This window comes from Nematolebias whitei, chromosome 22 (genome assembly GCF_014905685.2).
Source record: "Nematolebias whitei isolate Nwh7 chromosome 22, NemWhi1, whole genome shotgun sequence".
NCBI classification, from domain to species: domain Eukaryota; kingdom Metazoa; phylum Chordata; class Actinopteri; order Cyprinodontiformes; family Rivulidae; genus Nematolebias; species Nematolebias whitei.
The window spans coordinates 11,293,594-11,317,635 of NC_056519.1; the positions used below are offsets into that span (position 1 = coordinate 11,293,594).

General features: G+C 39.1%; 1 protein-coding gene across 1 annotated transcript; it reads right to left on the reverse strand.

Moving 5' to 3' along the window:
* Window positions 1-410: 410 nt before the first annotated feature.
* Window positions 411-22,595, reverse strand: adipor2 (adiponectin receptor 2). Its single transcript, XM_037696029.1, has 9 exons — window positions 22,482-22,595; window positions 12,103-12,165; window positions 11,723-12,016; window positions 3,539-3,706; window positions 2,878-3,049; window positions 2,130-2,316; window positions 1,862-2,049; window positions 841-1,034; window positions 411-715 (listed from the first exon to the last, which is right to left on the reverse strand). Exons 3-9 carry the CDS (start codon window positions 11,804-11,806, stop codon window positions 587-589), a joined length of 1,122 nt encoding a protein of 373 aa, XP_037551957.1. The 5' UTR covers window positions 11,807-12,016; window positions 12,103-12,165; window positions 22,482-22,595; the 3' UTR covers window positions 411-586.
* Window positions 22,596-24,042: the final 1,447 nt, after the last annotated feature.

Genomic DNA, 24,042 nt, shown 5'->3' on the forward strand with positions numbered 1-24,042 from the left:
CTAACATTTTTATTCCCATTTTATAACAACTTTTTGTAGCTTTTAAAATAAATTTCATACAAATCTAGAAATTAAACTTTAGAAATCTTATGTACATAAAAAATGTTTTTTTGTTGTTTTATCTTAAAAAAGAGACTACGAATCCATCTCCTGATCCATTTCCAAAAGGTTTACCAATAAAGGTACAGATCTATCACTTTGTTTTTTCCTTTCACATTTGAAAATGATCTGGAACACAGCTTCCACCGAAAACACCTGGAACGTTTTGTTCCCCACAATCCTGGATTATTTTAAGACAGAACAATAATCTGAGAACTACTGAAGAGGAGCTGTAAAAATCTTGTCCCCGTCTTGAATCAAAAATAGTTTAAAAAACTGATTTCTAAATGACACCGCTTTAAATGTTTTGGTTTTTTTACCCAAAGAGGTCGAGTTGAACAGACTGAGACAGAATGAGACCAAACCCATTGTCAGGTTTAATAGCGCCCCCTGTTGGTCGCTCCGCTCGCAGCAGGACCAGCTCCTGCAGCGCGAGAGCCGTTCTTTCCTCCAACCAGAGCTCCCTCGGGAAATCAGTAAAAGTGGGTTAAAGATTGCCACCGTCAGTGCAACCCCCTCCTGCTGTGTACCGAAACTCCTGCAAGTTGGACACACCGTGAAAATGGACAAAAGCCCCGGCGACCACCAAGATGTGGAACAGCTGGTGGGAGTGGAACTACAACGAAGAAAGAGAAAGAGAACAAGTTAAACGTGAGACAGAAGCGAAAAAGGTAAAGAGGAAAACGTGCAGAAGGTAAAAATTAAAGTAAAACACGTCTGTCGATTGCGTTCGTTACTCACCCAGATGTCGCACTTGCCGGGGAAGAACCTCTCGGGGATGCGAGCGGCGTACAAACAGGCGCCGGTGATGTAGAGCGTCGCCATGAGCAGCAGCCAGCCTATCTGACCGATGGTGGTGGCTTTGATCAGACCCTCGCTGATGACGAAGTGCAGGGTCGGAACCACGCCGCTCAGACCCAGACCCACAAACACGCCTGAGCACAGGAAGCAGAGCTCAGCATGAGTCAAACACAAACCAGGGTGGAAACGTTTCATCATTTTAGGAGAACGTTTGCTACACTTTAATAAAAAAAACGTAACAGTTGGACAAAATAGATTTATAATATTCATATAGCACATATATATAACCCTAACCCTAACCCTAACTCTAGATGAAATATATAGGTGGCAGATTGGCTCACCATTTGGCAAGAAACTGGTCACTTTTGTCTCTCTGTCAACCTTAATTAATGCATAATAAGCAGTTATTAATTATTTATAAACAGTTTATAGAGGAATTAATAACATACCTATAAAGTATTTATTAGCCATCTATAAGTGGAGCCTTATTGTGAAGTGGTACCCTTATTTCTTGTCAAATGTTTTGTGTAACTCCTCGTTTTAAAACCAAAGAAATCAGTGACTTTGTTTTCTTTTTGGTCACAAACAGCTGGATTTCACAGCTGTACAGAGAACAGATTGCTCCGTCAAGCTCTCCTAAAAAAAACACTTAAAGTCACATGTGTCTCCAATCACTGGTAGTTAGACTAGTTTATCTTTATAACTAGTAAAACAACAGAGTTAGAAGCCATGTTTTCATTCGGCTTATAGTCGCTTCAAAGATTACAGCTTGAAAAGTTAACTTCGGCTATGGACCTCTGCAGGCTGCAAGGGTGATCGGGTTTTGTGATCGGCACTGAAAAGCATTGATCGGTATCGGCTGATCGATCGGAACGTCTCTAGTCTAAACATAAATTTGATCATTCCTTGTAAACTCAAAAGCATGAAATTACTTTTAAAGGGCAGTAAAGGTGGTTTTTACCTGCTCTGACTCCTCTGTACTGCGGGGTAGCGAAGAAGTCGCACTGAGAGACAAAGATGGCCGCCAGTCCCAGTATGCACACAACTATCAGGTAGATGAAGCAGGGCTGAGGGGAGCAGTAGAAGGAGTAGTACAACCAGGGGACGAAGGAGCCCATGATCAGGAAGGCTATCCCACTGTAGTCCAACCTGAACGATACAAAACACAGATAACTACCGACTGAAGAGACTTCTTTCATCTTACCGCTGCAGAACCGTTTGCTTCTTACTTGGAGAAGACTCTGGACACTCCCTCTGAGTGACAGTAGACCGTGTGGAAGAGCCAGGAGAACGAGAGGCAGAGGATGGCTCCGAGGAAGAACATCCCGATTACTACCTTCTCCTGGATCGGCGCCACAAAAGACATGTTGGGCCTGAACATGTACATGAGACCCAGAAAGAGGAAAAACAAACAGCCTGTGGAGAAGAGAGGAGGAGAGACGAGGTGGGTAATTTTTAAGACGTGAACGTTAAATAAATGTTTCATCAAGTAGAAAAAGTCCCATATTGTTGAAGGACGTTCTCAACGTCTTGTTCTGGTTTAGGTGCAGTGTCAGCAGCTCACCACTGGGTGGCAGTAGAGCTACAAAATAACTTTTTGTCAAGTTCAAACTGAACAAAAAGCTTCTTAGGCTGACAGAAGTTACACAAAATCAAAGCAGTTTTTTTTTTTAAATAGGATTTGAAGCTAAAGTCGGTGTGTTACAAGTCCAGAGTTCATGACCCAAAACCATACGAGGTTCTCTGGATGTTCTTACAAAAACATCAGCTCAGCTTTCAACACACTTGTTATGCAAAGTCATACGCCCGTTTGTTGTTTATTTGTACCCAACAGCCTGATTACACAACAGTCTGGTTTAATTTAGGAGCAACTAGAGGATAAAACATAATTATTTTGTCATGAATGCGTTTATGCTTGCACATCAAGGATTAGCGCTTCAGTTTTAAATTAGGGACCGTGCTCGGGAGTGCCTTCACCTAGCAGATGTGTCCAGATGTTCCCGGTCTCCGTGTGGATTCTGAAGATGCTCTTGAAGCAGGCGCGGAACGAAGGCATAGGCGGCCTGTGACCGTGAAGCAGGAAGTCGTTGTCCTTCAGCCAGTCGGGGAGCACGTCGTGAGGGATGACGCGCCACCGGCCCTCCCACACCTGATGATTATTTACATGGTTTACAAACTGCTGGTCAGACGTACAGAAGCATCTCAGTGTTTGAATCCGCACGAGCTTTAACTCTTAGTCACTCCCAACTTGTTTGTTTTGATTCAAAACTCTCATGAAGGACAAAAACTGGCTCTGAAGGTCGAGCCAACACAAACAGGTTTCTTATCGTTAGCATTAGCGCTGATGTTATGATGTTGGTGCCTCCTGGTGCAAATGTCAACACTGATGCATATTTTGTCATCCAACCGTCATGTGACCATTTGTAGTGACCAACTGTGTTGGAATGTGGATGTTGAGAAAACCATTTAGTTTCACCTTTAAGCAAACTTTGGCTTTTTATAGTTTTTTTTTTGTTTTAATTTAATGCAGTTTTTACTAAATTAAAGGAGGATATTGAGCAGAAACAGTGAGCAGTAAAAATGTTGCAATAAGTTCAGTAGAAGGACAAGGAGGTAAAAATGTTGCATTTTTCTGCACCTTGTGTACGAACTCCTCCATCTTTTCCATGGCGTGGTGGGCTTGCAGCAGTGAGGTCATTCCCATGAAACCTTCGTCACTGCTTTTCTCCTCCTGCTGCTCCTTATGTTCTTCTGTTCCTCTGTCTTCATCTGCATTTATTCTCCCTCCATCACACTCTGGGACAGTCTAAAAAAAAAAAAAAAAAGAAAAAACTTCTCACTTAAAAGTCTTTGGAATAAATTAAAAATGGAAAATTGATATACCGAGTCCATCCACAAAACTTTATTGATCTGGACACTTTTGGAAAACACGACCAGAAAGGCTCATTCCTGGAAATGATTATTAATTATTGTTGCTTTCTGCACACCAGTGGTGTCTGATTATAAGACCGCACCAACGATGAAATCTTTTCTTGATCAGAAAACATGTTTATCACAACATTTCACTAGAAGATTTAATGTTTCATTAATAAAACAGAGTTTAATCTGTATAAACTGTTGAATGAATCATCTTCTGAAACAGTTCAATCAAAAAGTGAAACGATAACCAATATATAATTGGATTGAGATCATCACCTCTTAGGTAACAGATGGTACTAAATACAAACGGTTGAATTGAAAGGCAAAAAGCGATTAAGAACTCAGCTAACGTTTTATGACACAGACACTGATATTTACAAAAACTTGATGAAACCGTTCATTTGAATTTAGGCTAACCTAATTTTATCACAGCTGGGGAGTGAGAGACATAAATAATACAGCAAACAGTGATAATTGTGACACACACACGGTCTCACGCAGTGAAACGGATATACTTAAACAGTTTCAGGTGGAAAACAGTTTTTTTGTTTTTTTTTTACAAAGACCTCTGCTCTGTTGACGTTTCTAAAAATTAAAGTGAAAAACACAAGAAAATATTTGTAGAAGGAGGCGCCCCCTTGCGTTTGAAAATTTGCACTGTGGTTCAGAAACTTGTGAGCTTATCACGTTTAAGCCCTCGCAGCTGTAAACCAGCAGCACGTGTACGAACTTCAGCTGCTAAGACTCCAGCGAGTCATCAGACCAAAGGTCACCGAGTCAAATTTCACTCCGTAAGGAAGTGCGTTTATCTTCAGCCAAAGACATAATCCCATCCTTCTTGGAAGTGTCCATCAGGAGCTGATAGAACTTACTAAATGTCAACCGGCCTGAACGATCCAGTTGTGAGTGCAGACCGGTTTGGACTCTCATGGGACGTCCACGTGATCAGTAACATCATCAAAGCTGTTATGCTTCAGCGACAGCCACTTTCTTTCTCAGAAACTAATTTATGGGAAACATCCACACGTTTCTTTAAGAACAGTTAAATCAGAGGGAACATTCATTTATCTTGTTATTAAGTCTTATTTGCACATATTTCCAACCAGGGTTTGGCTCTACAGGTAATATTAGCATTATTTCAGAGTGAATCATTTCCTGAAACACTATTCAAACGTTGATGACTAATCCCTCACTCGGGCGTGCACGCCATCTGAGCACTGGAGCTGACCAATGAGAGCAGATGGTATTTTCTGAGAACTGCCCGCTCGTTCTTTTACGAAAGATGTGCAAACATCCACAATTCTTCACAACATGCATGTGTTGAATTCAGTAACAGAGTGTCACCTAATATATTTTCTACACGCACAGAGTAAGAAGTGTGTGTGTTTGTGTGTGCATGCTAAAAATAAACAGGCTTATCAGTGATCTGCAGACGCACCCAAAGTTTGAGCAACATAATTAAGTCATAAAGTTAGTTCGACGCTTTAGAGCCACTTTGGAGATGCAGGAATTATTTATTTATTTAATGGAAGAACAAATTCCTTAATACACCAAGTGAAGGCAGACATTTTTAATTGTCAGATAATGTCTGTGTGTATGCTTACTGTTTGTTAGCAAAATATCTCATGAACCACTGGACAAATTTTAACAAAACTTGTATAAAGTAATGAATAGAATAGATTTATGTTTACAACTGTTTAACTTTTGGAGTCAACTCTGTTCCAGCATCAACGTGTGGCATGGAGGCTGCACAGCTGCAGAAAGAAAAGCTTTACAGAGAGTGGTGAAGGCTGCACAGAAGTCTGTTGGAGTCAGTCTCCCCACCATCACAGACATCTACACCTCCAGATGCAGGAAGAGGGCCACCTGCATCATGAAGGACCACACTCACCCAGCGCACATTTTTTGCCCCGCTCCCCTCAGGAAGAAGGTTGAGGAGCATTAAGTGTAGAACCACTAGACTGAGGAACAGCTTCTACCCTGAGGCTGTTAGACTCATGAATCTCTAACCAGAATAGTCATGTTGCTGCTGATCCGTTTCATGTTGCTGCTGATCTGTTTCATGTTGCTGCTGATCTGTTTCATGTTGCTGCTGATCTGTTTCATGTTGCTGTGTTCATGCGTGCTCATCTGCTCACACAGACTCATGTTCGTGCTGCTGTTCGGCATATTGTGTTTATTGTTTTTATGCTATGAGTGCTTAGTGTATTTTTAGTTGATGTGTTTCTTAGTTCATATCTTAGATCTAATTACTGTTTTTCTTTTACATTTTATTGTTGGATGTAACTTGGACCCTGTGTATACAATTTCGGAACGACAATAAAGAAACTCTGACTGACTCTCTGACTGATTGATGATGGCTGCCACAGTCAGCTGACCCTAAAAAACACAAACATGGCTGTCCCTCAGTCAGGTTTAGATACTGAAGGAAATTTTAATGCTTTAGTAGCTGATGGTCATTCACAACACTCAGAGTAGAGCTTTAATTTAATCTAAATCATCAAAAGTGAACTGTTAAAAGTCTGATGCATGAATAATAAACGGTTACTCAGGTTGAAAGTGGTTGAAGCTTTAAGAAATAAAAACATTTAATGCAAGAAAGCGAGAACTCTGTCTTGAGTGAGTAAAACAGAAACAACAGAGGGCAGCACCCAGGAAACAGCTGTGAGCAAACAAGAACACAGCTAAAACTTTCTGTACCGGGAGGGCAGTGTGAATGTCTAACAGGGTGAGGAGTGAAGAAATACCCCCCCCCCTGCACATCGTCGACGCATGCCCAGAACAGAGATTCAACATGTGACTCGCATGTGAACAACTCGCTGTGCAGAAGAGAAAACACGGCCCTGAGAAACAGCATGTTCTGAACACACACACTGCGCTCTAGTCAGTACACTGTTTCTTTGTTCTTGCCTGTGAGAGCATGGAAAACTGAAACAGCACAACAACATAGTGATGTTTTTTTTCTAAATGTTCACAGTTTGAGTGTTTAAATCAAGTCACTTTCACCCCACAGCAAACTACAGGGGAAAAATTACAAAAAGGGAATAGAAGTAATGGCTCGATGCCTTAATGTAAGATTTTAGACTAAGGTCAGCCTTGTGTGACTTCATCTTATGCTCAGAGCATCTGTTGACTCTCAGCTGATACCACATCAAATTTTAGCTAGACATTTTTTTAAGTGACTAAGTTCCAGCCAGTTGAGTGTTTTAGGTTGTTCATCTAAAAAAAATTAAAAAATTTTAAAAAAAAAGTAATCATGAAGATCATTTGAAAGTGTAACCGTATTTCTGAAATGGGTATGGGTTAAAAAAAATCCCACACAATACTCTATATTATGGTCAAAGTCTAAAAATGTTGACAGTAAACTGTAGGATGTAATACCATACAAAGACAAATTTATAAACACAAAAAGCAGGATGCTCTAAAAATATATATTTTTCTCCTCATAGTTATTTTTTAGGAAAAATTAACTCATTGCTGTAATGTAACATCAAATGCAAAAATTAGAAGGTAAAAAAGATTAAACTGGCTCTAACTAGGGCTGAAAAATTAATTGCATTTGTGATAATATTGCGATACGATAAAATGAGATTTTCTAATCGCAAAGGCAGCGATTTGACTGGTCACATGATCTGGTTACGTGACTTGTGAGTGAGCGGAGCAACTCAGAGCAGAGAGCGGGAGAAGTCAACGCTGCGCTTTAACCGGTTGCACAATGGCTCGACAGAAGCCGACACATCTGAAAGTTTGGTACCAAAGAGCGGCAGCACGTTCATTGTTTGGAATTATTTTGGCTATTTAAAAAAAAAAAGACGTTGTGCAACGACGTGTATTGTGCAGAACCTGCCTTGCTGCTGTTGATACCGCTCAAGGTAACACCACAAATCTTTATCAACACTTAAAAAAACACCACAAAGCCATTTACGATAGTTGCATGGCTAGAATGCCAACGACCCATGCTTCAACTTGAAGTAAGCAAAGTAGCAGCCGACAGGGATCACTGACCGAACTGTTCGAAGGTTTTACTTCGTATGAACATAATTCAAAACAGCACGAGGAAATAACTCGAGCAGTAACGGAGTTCATTGCGAAAGACATGATGCCTATTAATATTGTGGCCAAGCCTGTGTTTATAGCTTTGGTAAACACAATGGATAAGTGGTACATAATGTCCTTGCGCACACATTTTAGCCAAGTTGTTATCCTGGAGCTACACAAAAAAATACAGAAGCAGAGTTGCAGCGGAGCTGAAAACAGTCAAGTGTTTTACAACTGAAACAATGATTTATTGCTTGCGTTTGTTGAAAAATACATGAGAAGAAGACATTGAAAAATAATTGAATATTAAATCGCAATATTGAGGTAAAAAAAATAATAATTGCAATTACAATATTTTCCAAAATTGTTCAGCCCTAATTCTAATAAAGAATTGTTACAGATTGAACCTGATGGCAAACAGGATGTATGAAACTGACCCCAGAGCTCACCACACTGTGCAAAACCTTCAAGACACACAATAACACGCACAGAAAATGTTTAAAGTTTTAAAAAGGTGGCAGATGGGGGTGTTAAGACACCGTGCCTTTGCTGACTGCAGCAGGAGGCCTCTGAAACCTTCTCAGGTGTCCGTGTTGCGTTACAGCAGGTAAAAAGGTTCAACCCCAACGCTCACAGAGGCAGACGCACAATAGACGCGCACAAACATTATTGTGTTTCGGCTCAGCGGCTCTCTGGTGACTGCCTTTCACGCTGGACAATAGAGCGACAGCTTTGACCGTGTACACACACACAGTCTAAACAGGAGCACGAGCCGGAGCCACAGAGCTTCAGCTTGATTGGCAGCCATCACGGGAGATTTTAGATAGACTCTGCGTGCAACTGGACGCCACATAGGGGCGGAGCCAACCTCATCATAATGCAGCCTGATGACTACAGCACAGAATGACTCATCGACGAGTCTTCTCAGCCTTCAAAGTGTCAATAAGACGATGGTGGAGGCTGTAAACCATCGTAAACAGACTCGCTCGTGACCAAACCGCGCAAAACCAAGACCCAAGCAGTTGCTGCCAAACATTATAAAGTAATCCATTCTCCTCAGGGCCTCAGCCACAGCTTTTTCTTGTTTTGCTTCAAAAGAGTCAGACTATCTTCTGATTTTTAAAGCCATCCTGAGCAACAGTCCTCTAAGCTTTCTTATAGTCTCAAATGACTAAAAAATTATTGTCCCAACATATATTAAACTTAGGGATTAACAAACTTTTTTCTAAAAGTTACATTTAAAAAAAGTGTGTGCTTTCTTTTAAGACAACTATATCAATACAGTGGTCCCTTGTTTATCGCATATTCGTACCCTGAAGCCCGTGATAAGTGAAAAACCGCGAAGTAGGAATAGTAGTACTAGTAAATAGTAGTTTATTATATAAAGGTGTTTTAAACCCTTCCCATTACTACAATATTCTAAACATGTTGCTGAACTCTAAACACTCTAAAAGAGAACAGAAAGTCATGAAATCAGCTCTCTGCCACGCCCACTTCTCCGCTGCAGAGAAGAAGCTTCACCTGCAGCTGTGGGCTGCACAAAGGTGCAGCAGGTGCTAAATCATTAAAAATAATTTATTTTAAATAAAAAATTCCATGACGATCGTGCGGCTCATCCATCAATCAGCCAACTGTGTGTCATGTCCAATCTTATTTTGAAAAACCGTGAAGTAGCAAATCCGCAAAAAAAAAAAAAAAACCTACGAAGTAGCGAGTGACTACTGTATATGGGTTTATGAACTGTGATGTTGTTCTTGTTTTTCTTTTGGCTGTTCTTTTCTGTAGGGGTCGTCACATTGAGCAAATTTCAATAAGAGATTTGGCTTTTTTTTCTGCCTGATGCCTTTCCTGATGCAACCAGAGCTCGAACCTAAAGCCTCCAGATTACAGTACCGCAGCACTGACCACCAAGCTACTGCAGCCCAGTTTATAAACAGTGCATGAGAGTTTATTGTGTCGTTAAAGACCGTTCCTATAATCCACAGCCTTGTGGACAAGTGATTAACCTACATTAAATACTATTTAATGTACGTGCTTGTGACTAACGCACATCTAATCTAGCAATAATCTACATGAAAGAGCTGTGTGTGTGTGTGTGTGTGTGTGTGTGTGTGTGTGTGTGTGTGTGTGCATGCGCACGAGCACGTAACTTTTCAGGACTTTTTCTGATGTAATCATCTGCCTTGTCAGAATTAATAGCTCTTGAAGAAACAATCCTAACATGGTGGAACCTCATTTTGGAGTTTGGGGCTAAGGTGCGTGCTGGTTTAGGGTAAGTGTCGGGGTTAAGTTACACAAATGTTGCCGTATGACCCTGTAGGCCTGTCACAATTACAAATTATGCTGGGCGATTAATTGTCTCAGAAATTATTGCAATAAACGATAATATTGTTAGAAATTTGACAATAATTAGTAATTATTGTCAAATTTAAGAAGAAATGTTGGTTAATTTGTTTTGCATGTAGAACCTTTTTTCGACAACCGGATGGCAGTTTAAGACTGTTTGAACCGAAGGATAGATAGTGAGGGAGCGAGCAGCCTGTCTCTTTAAGAAAAATGGGATGGAGGGCCCTTGACGTGACATAGGCTGTCTCTCGTTCCTGTTCTTCTATTCTCAAAATGCCGAACGCTCGTTGTGGTTTGAGCTCATTAGCATAGCATTTTTCACACAAAGCTTTTAATAAAAATAAAAAAAATTAGTGAACAAGTTCTCGATTTATTTTTGCAGAGAAAAACAATTTGTTTACACGAAGGTACGGGTTTCAACAATGAATTTTGAAGCTTCGACAAGACGGAGGTTTTTTTTCCCCGAGGTCGGCCTATTAGCTTAGCTCGTAGCTTAGCTTCTCAGCTTAGCAGCTTTTAACGATCCAAAAACGTGATTTTGGACGGTTAAAATGAATTTTAAAGAGAAAGGGAGGGGTCAGTGAAAAGCACTGGAGTTGAGCCTTTTGTCATCCAGTGTCTTCAGTAGAAAGAGAGAGACATGAAGAAACGATAAAGCTGATAAATGAAAATCAGGTCGATAATTTTCATTTATCATGCGATTAATTGATTTATTGTTTATTGTGACAGGCCTACGACCACGGTGTTCGAAGCCGGCTCCTTATTCCCAGGTGGAGAGAGGACTCGCGCAGACACAAATAACGGCAGAAAAGAATAAAGTTTTAACATTTAATTTCTATTAAGGCAGATAAAAGTTATATAATTAGCGCTGGACTTCGTCTCGACACGCCGTGATCCGGAACCAGAAACGAAGTGCCGTACCCACCAGACACTCAGCTTTCTTCGACTTTAGGATGTGAGCGCAACCTCATTGGATCAGTAATGAAATATGTGTGGCAATAAAGCTTATTTGGTTCAAGCTAAGCGCTTTCGGGTGTTTGTGTGCAACTGTCCTTGTGTGCATGCAGCAGATAAACAAAACACTCTCCTAATATGGCAAATGGCTCCAAGTGGCTGCAGAAGTCTGACTGACTTCCTGTTTCCTTTAACACTTTAAACATCATTGGAGGACATATGTTACACAAATTAATAGAACTCAATGTCCTAAAATGAGTAAAAAACACAAACTTGAAAAAGGCCTGCTCTTGTGCGTGTACAAAGTGAAGCGGCAAAAACAAATCTCGTTCATGTCTTTGACTTAAAATTCTAAATGTCAGATTAAATATCAATGCTGGGAAGAAAAGTCCAGTAAATAACTTTTATTATCAAACAAGCAGACCGGTTAGCGCTGCGTCCTTCCCCATTAACAAGAACTGTTGCATTATTCACGCGAGAATGTGAGTTTTGGTTTACAGTGTGACCCAGAAACTCGCTTTGAGCCCATCCCCTGACAGCATGCATGCGTGTGTCTGACACTCACCCCATTGTGTGAGGGGCACTCTGTGGTGCTGAGGTGACTGGTTGAAGAGCCTGAGGTGGGTGAGTCTTTCTCCCGTGGACTCATGGGACTTATAGGCGAGGAATTTTTAGCATTTTCTATTAGATTTGAAGTTCGGTGTCGCAGCACGAAGGTCGGGCCGTCGGCCCTGCTCGTCTCTCCTTCTTCCAGCTTGAAAAACTCGGCTGTCCTCCACCAAAAAGAAACAGAAAAACCAGCTGGAACTGGACAGAAGACTTGTGGGACAAACGCCAACAGTGTCCAAACCTGATAGGACTAAACAAATATTGGTGGAAGTTTAAAGATATACAACCCCAAGAAATGCAAACAAAGAAAAATTAAATACAAGTCAAAGGACGAACCTGGCTTCCAACTGAAATCTTTGGACTGGACTGAGATTTTGAGTCAGGACTTTAGGAGATGGACTGCAGGGACAAACAGAGACAAGATGATAATTCATTATTAGAAATATCAGCATATATTACAGCTTTTAGAGAAGAGATCAATTGAAATTTCCAGGTCAGTAAGACATTAAAATGATGCAGTAAATTATAAAACAATACCTGCAAAAAACGAAAATACATCTACAAAAATACCATCTAAATCCCCAAATCACAAATAATACCTTAACACTTTGGTTTAAACTGTCCAGACTTAAAATAAAATAATGGAGGCACATCCTTGGAAGATAACAGGATTCAGTCCACTTCAGAGTCGCCACGCGTTTCTGAAACCATCAGGTGTTTGTAAGTTTAAAGCAACTGTGCCCAAAAGATAAAGATGTGAGCGATTAGTGTTTTGTCTCTGTCACTCAGCGTCATCTACAGTATGGCATCAAGGCATTCAAATGCTGTTTCTTGAAACACTTGCTGCCAACTTGCTGTCATGGGGAGTTGCTTAGCGACAAGAGGTGTCACGGACGGGAACGGCAGATTCCCACACTGGAAGTAGATGCTGCTCAGAAATAGTTTTGCTGCACAGGATCGTTTTAAAAAACTGAATGTGACTTGAAGGAGAGACATAAGAATTCAAAATAAACACGCTGTCATCACCGAGTGTGTAGTAAAGCGCAATATTAAAAGGGTTGCCACGCCAACAACATTCTAACGCTCATTTACTTTAGAATCACTATATGAAGTTGTAAATATGGCACTTCAATTAGTCTTTGTAAATGATATCAACGCTTTAATATCCTGCAGCTGATGAGAAAGGCAGCTGCACAATCATGTCAGCATACTGCTGCTCGCTTTATGTTTTCCTTTCCTCCCCCCCCACTGTAAAACACATATACACTGGGCTCCAGAGGCACCAAGTCACTGTAAACAAGGCGAGCACCGGGCTGCTCATTTAAACCCACAGTGTGCCATTACACACACACTGAGGGATTATAGACTCAACAACAAAACAATAAACAGAAATATATACATGAGAATTACTTTCAAACATATTCACACATAACTGAAGGTCTGATTAATGCAAGTAAAGGAAAGCATTAGTTACAAAATTACAGTTTCATAACAGATAGTGGGAAAAATTAAGCACTTTTACAAACTTTCTCAATAATTTGTAAAACTATTGGGCAACTGCGGCTTCCAACTAGTATGAAAAGTGTATTACAATTTTTTCTTACCACCAGCCATGGATTAAACAACTTTTGACGGTTGTTTCTGTAGCTGGTGTGAGTTCCCAGGATAATATGGGCTCTTGTGGCCTCACTGTCACACAAGAACAAATAACCTTTTTTGACAGTCTGAAAAGGTGGAACAGTCTGCATTGTGTGGTTTTATAAAAAAAACATTGTTGCAAATGTGATGGCCCCATGGTCAGAGAGCAAGGAAGCAGAAGGGGTCCAGTTTAGCTGCTTTGCCATTGGTAAGTGAGACTTCACTCAGCTCTCGTCTCATTGGTTCCTCAGGTGTAGGTGATTTGCCACTGTGACTCATTTCCCTGGTCTGTGGATGGGACAGTCAATGCAAAGTGAGCAGTATCGTAACAGGTCATCGGGTTCAAGAAACTCAGCTCGTTGTGGTCCATAATCACCTTATCATCGGACTTCAGTTCTTTTAGCTTATCCTGGTAAGTTCGGGTGTATCCATGCTGAGCCATCATCTCCGATATCTCTCGGTAAATGCGATCATTTCTTGTGGTGACGTCCAGCTCACGCTGAATTCTAACATCGGTCAATAAAGTTAGGTAGGTCTGTACCTCATTATTGGTCCACGGCACAAATTTGTGTTTACATACCAGAAACTAGCAAAAATAACACACGCTCAACACGATCAAAGAGGAAATGGAGGTTCGGATGTAGCTTGCAGGTCATTCAGTGTCGTAGCTCCGCCGGCCAATCAATGACTGCTGCCTGCTCATGTCAAATTCATCACATCAGCACAGTTTGATGGGAACCACGAACAAGGTGGTCCCCTGGACCACCAGAACCTGTGACAGCCCACTGGGCTGAGTGGGTACCCGCAATGGACAGGCCCTTAAATGGTGCGGTGTGGAACCGATGAGTGTACAGACAGTGGTAAAGAACCATTTTATGGCCTGCTGTCATCATGTAGTGGTCTTCAACTCTCACTGGATCAGTTCACAGTCGAGTGTGAAGCAGCTGGAATAACGATCAACACCTTCAAATCTGAGGCCATGGTCCTCAGTCAAAAAAGATGTGAACTACTCTCGATGGATTGGGAGTGATGTGCTGCCTCAAGTGGAAAAGTTTAAAGTATATCTGGGTGTTTGTTCATGAGTGCAGCTACTGCAGTATTGCGTACTCTTTGTCGGTATGATGCGCTGATGAGGGAGCTGATCTGTAAGGCAAAGCTCTCCGTTGACTGGTCAGTCTACATTCTTACCCTCACCTATGGTCATAAACTCTAGGTAGTGGTGGAAAGAACGAGATCACAGATAAAGGCGGTTAAAATAAGTTTTCTCTGCAGGGTAGCTGGACACTCCCTCAGAGACAGAGTGAGAAGTTCAGTCATCAAGAGAGACTCAGAGTAGAGCCACTGCTCCTCTACGTCAAGAGAAATCACCCTGGACACCTCCCTAGAGAGGTTTTCCAGACATATCCAACTGGGAGAAGACCCCAGTAAAGACCCAGCACACACTGGAGAGACTGTCTCTTTGGTGGCCTGGTAACACTTTGGAGTCCTCCTAGAAGAACGACCAGACAAGAACAAGCAACAGATAACAGATGGAAGGATGTGATGAGTGAATTATAAATGTTACTAAACAATTTTAAAATCCAGTTCTGTAAAGCTGCAGATTGCAGTAACATTAAATGCAATGAAAAGTTCACATACAGAGAGAACAAAAAAAACACTGTTTAAAAAGCTTGGCATAGTGCATAAATAAATGTCATTCTTCTTTGTCAGCTACCTGGAGAGTTTAACATGCATAACAGAATGCCCAAGTAGTACATTTACACACAATTACTGGCACAACTTGTAAAAAATAACCACAGGAATACAGTTGCATAAAAAAAAATTAAAAAACGGGTCAAAATTATCCAGAATGAGTCAAAACAGATTTTAAAAAGTTGCCTGATGGACACAAAATATGTTAAATAAAGCTATGTCTCAACCCAAATGGCCAAAATCAAGAGGGGATTTTCCAGGGTCTACGCTGACCACTATGTTGTTCTGGTTCTAAAACCAGATGACACTAGAGCAGGATGCAGAATGAGTCATGTTTTATGCAGTCAATGACCACAACAGCCACAAAAGAGTTAACAAGAATGCATAGATCCTTATATTCTAATAAAAAAAACTATTAACTATCCATTTTTACCATCAGCTGTGGTTTTACCAGTTATATTAGCTCAGACAGTAGCGTCAACATGAAAGTCAGTGACCGCCAGAGGAATGAACACAAAGATAAAAACAGACGTTGACTAAATGACCTGCTGCCTGAATTTGTTCTTGCTTAATCCCCACAAGTGCACCCTTGAGTTTCATTTCCTTTCATTGGAACTATAACTTCAGTTTCATGTGCCTTTAAACCTTCTTCTACACACATAAAAACCAAGCTATCATTTTCGACAGCACAACGTCAGCGAGGACGTCTAAAAGGCACCGATTTCCACAAAAAAAATTGGCGTTGCGATTAAAGTAGGAAGATGATTTTGCACTAGGGTTCATTTATCAGACAATTCTGTATTTGTAAGAACTGCTGCGAAAAAAATTTTGGAAAAAATCTTTAGTTTAGTCTTTGTTCTAACATCGTCTTCATCTGCATTTTGTGTCACTGCTTGCTTTGGGTCTGATAACACAATTTCAAAGCTTTACTTGCACCTTCCAGGTACTGTTATCCAGTTTTATTTTATTATTATTTAGTGAAAACACTCTTAAAAAGGAGGCTAAAAAAAACTGAACAATACTGGTTTATTTGTTTCATAAGGAAGACATGTCAGTAACTATTGAAGAACAATAAACAAAAATAAAAACCATAAAATAGAAGACAAACTGATCTCTTCTATTTATTCTTCTTAAAATAATAGAGGCGGGAGCTTGAAAAAGAAGAAACGAAAGTAGGAATTTCTGGCTATTGAGAAACCATTTAGATAAAAGTGCTGAGGCAGAACCTGTGACAGATTAAATCATATGGCTACCACCATACCTATAAACAACAGGGGATGAGACTTTGCTAGACGACGATGAAGCTTTAGGAACATTTTAGAGCTAACAGATTAACAGCATAATCGAAAGAGACTTCAGTGAGCAGTAGGTGAAAAGCGCTGCTTCTGAAAAATAAGGGAGGAAACGGTGTGTGTGATGAAAAGTGGCAGAAAACACAAGTCAATAAACTGTTTCTACTTCATGCTGGTTGCCAGATCTTAAACTCCCCTTGAGGAATGTGTGGGTGTTGAGAAACCACACAGACATGTAGGTCACAGACAATTTAAAAAGGTAAACACTTGTTTTCTTTACTCACATTTAGAAGGAAGGAAAATGTAGGTCAAAAGTCACGGCATACAAAACAGAAAAGCAGTTTTCAATTTGTTGACAGGGGGCTTAGTTTATCTACTGATTGCTCGTGTTTTAGAATTTTTACAAAATCCTCATTGTTTAATATGTTGAGGTTTAAACTGGTTTTTAGCCATAATACAGATTTGTATGTAAATCTAGTTTCCAGGAGACCAGCTCCCAGGGCTTTATCTTTGTCGGTCCTTACGACGAGCTGGTAATGCCTGACTTTTCCCTTTCCATGTGCGTTTTCTGCGTGAGTCACTATTTCAGACGTGGCCTGAAGCTCGTCACCTGCTACGTCATTACGCTCTCCCTCACACATGCAGTCATAACACAAACTGTTACACCAGGCTGCAAAGCATGCTCTTCATCAAAAAATTCCTCCTGCAATAATTTCTTTATCAAAAGCTTTAGTTGAGCTTTGCTTATCTTACATCAGCACGATGCTAAGCTTTCTCCTGACCTGAAACACAAGTTTCTCAAGACACATGCCTGAAACGGTCAGCGGTAGCGTCGTGTAGAACTGGTTGAACACGCCTAACCATTTAAATTTTATCCAAACCAGTTTACACTGATCTCCAGCTTGTGTTGACTCTAAAGAATGTTGTGCAAGCAAACTTTTCCACATCCTGAAAGTAACTTAAAACGAACTAAATGCGATTACTGCGCAAGTTTTGCAACGGTAACCAGTAAAACGACTGCGACAAAGTGAGCGATGTTGCTCATCTTGTAGCAATCGTCTCTGCAGAAAGAAAAAAATTTCCCACTTCTGCTTTTTTTTTGTCTTTTTATAATCTTTGACACATTTTCTTGGCGTTTGCTTCAACTTTCATTGCCTGCAGATGTAGAAACTGATTGAACTGCCCAACACGTGAAAACAGCACCGACACGTTGACCTTTGACAGCGACATGGAGCTTCTATCATGTTACAGCAGTCCAAAACGATAAACTCAGATAAAAACTTGTGACAGTGCCTTTCAAACATTGCCCTTTGAACAACACAGTGAATGTGGACACTGACATGTTTTCATGTTTTCCATGAAAAAAATATAATAATTATACCTTAAAAGGTCAGGGTTAGTTTGAATTGTTAGAAACCATATAAACTCTCAATATGACTAAGACTGACACGTAAACATAATGTTGGATTTAATATTTTATACCTTTTTATAATTCCTATCAAGCACTCAAATGTCATGTCATATAAAGTGTGTGTGTGTCTTTCTTCCAGGGTTGAACTATGTTTATAGAAAATGTTTGCTAATTCTAACTAGTTGACCTTTAAATATAATCTCATAGTAGCTACAGATAATTTTACAAGTTCACATTTGATAAATTACAAGCAATCAAATCAGGCCAGAAAGCAGACTGATTAACATAAATAAAGTAGAACACAGCTCTTTAATTTAGACAATATAGTTTGACTAAGTAAAATCAAATTAAAAGTATAACCATGATCCAAATAAAAACACGAACATAAGTTAGATAATATAATTATTCCTAGAAATAAACAACTATTTCAAATCAGTGTTATCACTAAGGTATAATCACGTTAAACAAACAGTGTTAACAGTTTTAAACGCAGACACAGAAACTAAGATGAATCTGCCTTAAAAACAGAATCACCAGGCCTTCAACAGATATTGAATTAACACCCATGAGGTAGGTAATAATTAATAGTTGTTAATTATTACGTATAAACAATTTAGACACGAATCATTTTGTATCCCTAAAAGTATAGCAAGTTAAACTTTAAACAAAAGCCGATTTCGGTGTACCAAAATCTTATCTGGAATATAGACGTTAACGTCCTTGAGCGGGCGGACTAAATCGTAACCATAGCGACAGAAGCTGAACCAATCAGGAAGCTAGCCTTCTCAAACGGGGATAAAAGGCCGGGAATGACGCACGCGCACCGAGCATTTTCCGGGAGGCGCACACGAGGCGGTTCGTTCTTAATGCTCCATTTATATGCATATATCTTATTAATGTAATTGTTTGTCTCTGAATATCTGTAACCCATGTTGTGTCAAATAAATCTTTTATACGAAGGGCGACGCCTCCGCCGTTTTGAACACGACGTGGTATTCTAGCCACAACAAAAACCAACAAACCCAGCTATATTAAAGAAAATCCCCTGTTTCTGTTTACACACATGCACAATTAAAAAGGCAGTTAGTGCAAATATTTGCTAGTTTTAGCTTTAACTTGTATCAAGTTTCTATCGAGCAGGACTAACTTCTTAGAAGACATTGCGTTGGACTTTCAAGAACATTTGCCAACTGGTTTGGCCCGTCTTTATCAACATCAAACAGCACACGATGTCAAAGTATGAGCTCACAAGTCCTGATACGACAGTGACATTCTGATCCAGCTGCCAGGAGTCTTATGATTGAGAGCTAAACAAAGAGAGACAGTGTCATGAAAATCACACACGCGCACGCACACACAGAGTACATGCTGTATAGACGCCGAAATAATGCAACAAACTCAAATGTGGGTCGCTGTAAGTGCAAGTTCTTTTGAAACCAAGTTTGAACGGCACATTCAGTAAATTGCGTTGACTTTTGTACATTTTATACTTTTCAATATATTTTACTATACTTACAAATAAATTCCTTCTAGAAATGCACTGAAACGCTTTAATTTATTAAAAAAACATTGCTCCCCCTGCTTTAGCATACTTGCCTTCTTTAACTTACAGCTGGTCTTTTGCTACTTTTGGCTAGCTGGTTGCTACATTTAGCTTTTAGCTAGTGTTTTGATTATTTTAACAAACTTTAGCAAAATCATTCAGCACAATTTCTCAGGTTGTTTTTCTTTTTAATTTGTGATCTTGACACATTCATTTCTATTTATTTACCGGTATTTATTTTATTTTTTTACTATTTGAACGACTCTTTAGTGTCACAACATATCAGCTACAACTCACTGCTATCAAGTTTAACAAGTAATTTTTAATATATGACTCAACAACAAAGCAGGAGATTTATTTTTTTAAATCACCGAGAAAGACAAGAACCAATCAAAATGAGCCTATTTGAACAAGATTACATAAAATGTTAGTAGACATTGCATCATTTCAAGGGGTTTAAAGGTAAAACAGTTTAATAATAAAAGTTACTATCTGCAATAAACCACTTATGACTGCGTGCACACGGAGAAGACCAGGCTGGTGCATGCTGGTGAAAACCAAATGAAGTGAATTTAAAACATTAGGTGGTAATCCAAAAGTGGGTCAAATGAAAATAACTGGTCTCAGATGATGGAAAAAAGAAACAAAAAGCTATTAAATATGGATTTTTTTCTTTCATGTGTGGACTGTGAAACTGGCTGAATAAAAGGCACGCCTTTGGAAAAAATGTCATACATTTTTTAAATAAAATTAAAAATCGATATCACTTAATTGTGGGTTTCCCTCGCAGCTGTCAACTGTGGGGGGGGAGATTTGTCGCCCTCGTTAAAGGATTAGCTCAAGTTACGTCTTGGTGTTGTCAAAGCCATTGTTAGGTGCTGAAACATGAAGCAGCAGGTTATTTATTAAATTAAAAAAAAAAGGCTCTCAAGTGCTACAAAAACAATATACTATATGCATTAAATTATTATAATTCATATAAAAATATATATTTTATTATTTTAATGGTGGCTTATTCAATAAAAAGTAGTGAAAATATAAAACCAAAAAAAAAAAATGTTGCACTTTTAGCATGTTGTGATATATTTTAGATTAATCCAAAGTCAAAACATGTGTTTATGTCTCAATATTAGAAAAACATTCTCAAATATTGTAAATAAATAGCCTAGCTAATTACTTTTTAAAGAAACAATAAAAAAAAAAAATCGGTATAAATGGAGCTTCCAATTTTTCTCCTAAAGATTCACAAAGATACAAACTCCTAATTTTAAAGTGTGGTATACACTATTAAGTGTTTGAAGTGGAAAACGATTATTGTGCCAAATAATTAACTTAGCTTTTTTTCTGGGCATACAAAAGTGTTGTTTGTGCAAACTCCTTTAGTTTAACTAAAGCATTTTAAACGGAGATGTGTGTTGCTTCTTGTTTGTCACCAAAAACACACATTTTGACACTTAGTTTTTAAAGAGATAAATAAAAGCAGAAAACAGACAGAATATATTAAAAAATGAAGGGCAGCTACTTCCTCCTATGATCAATCGACTTGACAGTGACAGATCTACTTTTCTTAAGAGCTAAGTTTAGCTACTCTCCTGTCTGGCACACTATCAAAGACAGATTGTATTATACTTCAAATTCCCTGTAGAGCTGTACTTCCTGTAAAAAAAACAGCATATTTTTAATTTCAGATGCACACATCATCAAGCAACGGTTGCCTTTTAATTATTTATTTGTTAATTATTTAATCGTGTTCTGTATGAAAGAGGAAGCGTCTTAGCAAAGTTTCAGTTCAAGACAAATTGCCTGTCAGCTGCCCGGCCCATTAAATATTTATATGATGACCTCATGCTTTGTGGCAAACTGAACTAGAGGAACAGGGTGGCCAAAATATAGGTCAAAATAAATTTTTTAATGACCCATTTTAAATCGATATAAAAACTAATTAATTACTACTATCTTCTTACTGTTGCATGGGTATAATACTCATTAATGTGTAACTAGAGTAGTCTGATTGGTCATTGTTGCCTGCTGCTGATTACTGTGGACAAACAACTTTTGGCATTCCTCAACAGTGTGTCATCATTACCAGTACTTAGCTAAACATTTCAAGTTGGTTGATGCAGTAAAGCACCAACTCATTACAATAAATGAACAAGTTTTTAAAGATTTTCTTAGCGAAACAGAAGTAAATCGCCTTCTGACTTGCATTAAAAAAATTAAGCCTGAAAGGAGTTTTTTTTTTAAACATTATATTCTTATTTTTATAAATCACTTTAAAACATAAAGCTAGTATGTCAAATATATACATGTATTACAAAAAGTACTGTATACCTGGCATGAGCTGCCAGTTTTTGTCACAAGTCATCTTAAATCAGTAAAATTTGAAAAGGGCCAAATACTGGAAATTATTTTTAAAATAAATACTGTAATCCGAACGAGATTGAGAAGTAAACGAGCATCCAGTTGGATATGAAAGTAACTTGAAAGTTCATCCTAAAAATGTAGCATCAACTGCATAAATGGCACAGCTAAAACTAAACTAAAACAGACGAGATTCCCCAGACTTCAACACTTGCGAGTAACAAGACAAAGAAAACCCCAAAACTCCAGCCAGACTGAGACAATTCGTGCACTTCCAACACAAAACATCAATAAATCGGTCTTAAACTGGTTAAAATCATTCTGTATTAATATAACCCGTCCTATTTTTGACCCATCTGTAATATGAGACAGGAAAAACAGTCTGCAGATCACGTTCAGGGTAACGAAGGTGATTTGTTTACACCGAGCTAGCGCGGAGGCTAGTTCGCTAACAGGAGCTGCCACGTCCATTGGAAGCGACTAAACTCTTTTCAGACTGATTCTTTTTACTTTGACAGCTGTCCCCATCGAGCTGTCTGACTTTAAACGTGACAAACGACGTCCCAACGCTTGTGCCAATGTCTCGTAAAGGGAAAACAAAGCTGTACAAATTTAACTCCTGTGTTATTTTGACAGCTAGAATTAGCTGCTAACGGGCAGGTTACATTCAGGGAGGCGCTAACGCTGAGAAAGTACTGAGTGAGATCAAACAGGCTAAAATACGACGTAAAAGCAGCAGTAACAATTAGCAATGGGAAACACGAGTGTTGTTCTTCACCTGTTCTGGGTGTCTGAGGAGGGAACCGCGCTCTGGGTGATGTAAAACAGTTCACAGAGACAGTTGTAGTTTGATCCCAGCTCCTCCGCAGTCCGAGCGGTCGGTGACTGACTCGCTACTAGGGCTAGACTAGACTCACAAACGTTTTAGAGGAGGAGTTTAGTTTGTGACGTAACTCGCATGAGACGGAATATCCAATCAGATCGCTGAACGGAAAAATCTGACCAATCACTGACTACCAGGAACAGCACGGCTAATGTTTTGTAGTTTTTAATCAAAAGAAGTTTATGGTAGCAATAATCTTAAATTATTGCGCAATCCTTCATGTGGAACGAATATATTTGCTAGATTTTTTTTTTTTTTTCTGAGACGGAAACCTTTATGCGTTGAAACGGGTACACTAAAAGTACTGCTGAGTTGTTAACACCATTAAAAACTTTTTTTTTAAAATATGTAACTTTTTTCTGTTTTTATATACTTTTATTTTGTCGTACGTTTTTGCAAACTAACTACTTTTGCAATTTGTTTATCAAAACGTCCAGCTATGGCAAGTGTTTTTTTTAATTTTTTTTATTTTAACAAAATTTTATTTACCGGTATCTTAAAACATTGTCTCCATAGAAAAACTTTGAACTCTCAACAGTTCCTTCAAAAACATTGTTCTCTTGTGGATCACCTTCAGTATACTTGCTCATGTTTAAACTTCTTAAGCTACAAACCGGATTCCAAAAAAGTTGGGACACTAAACAAATTGTGAATAAAAACTGAATGCAATGATGTGGAGGTGCCAACATCTAATATTTTATTCAGAATAGAACACAAATCACAGATCATCTGCCTCTTGGCTCAAAAGGTGCACCCATAACGATTTTCATGCCAGAAGAGACATGAACCCACACCCAGACAAGGTGTAATTATATTTGGGTCTGGTTGTACGATTGTGCAAATATGACTGATGCACTGTGCAGCTGGGTGTGTTGCTAAACTCTGCTTAGCTCAGCAAAGTTTAATTGAGCTGGTTGATCAGGTCCTCTATCTTGCCAGTAAACAGGTTCAACAACTATTTCAACAAGTGCATCACTGTTTTCAGGAAAATACTCTGAAAACTATCTGATAGAAGCAATTTTAGATAAAAAAAAAAAAAAGATATCTTCTTTGCTGACAACATGATGATATCATTTGTATCATGTGTCAGTTTGCCATTGGGGGATGTGTGACACCACAAGACTTTGACCTCATCACTGCTGTGCGATGCTCATTGCTTGCTTTACACTGCACATTATTACCTTTCAGCTAAAAAACTGTAAGGCTAAAATAAGGCCTTAACTGCCTGTAATAAACAGTTTTACAAATACTGAGTTACTATATACTACATTAGTAGCTGAGACTAATCAACACATATAGCTCAAACTGATTGCACAGTCTTTGTCAAAAAGTTTGTCATTTGGAGTCAAATCTGACTGTTAGCAAAATATCTCACAAACCACTGCTTGGATTTTAATTAAACTTTCAGCATATATTTGTTGAATGTTCCTTCAAGGCTGGTTAACCTTTGGAGTTC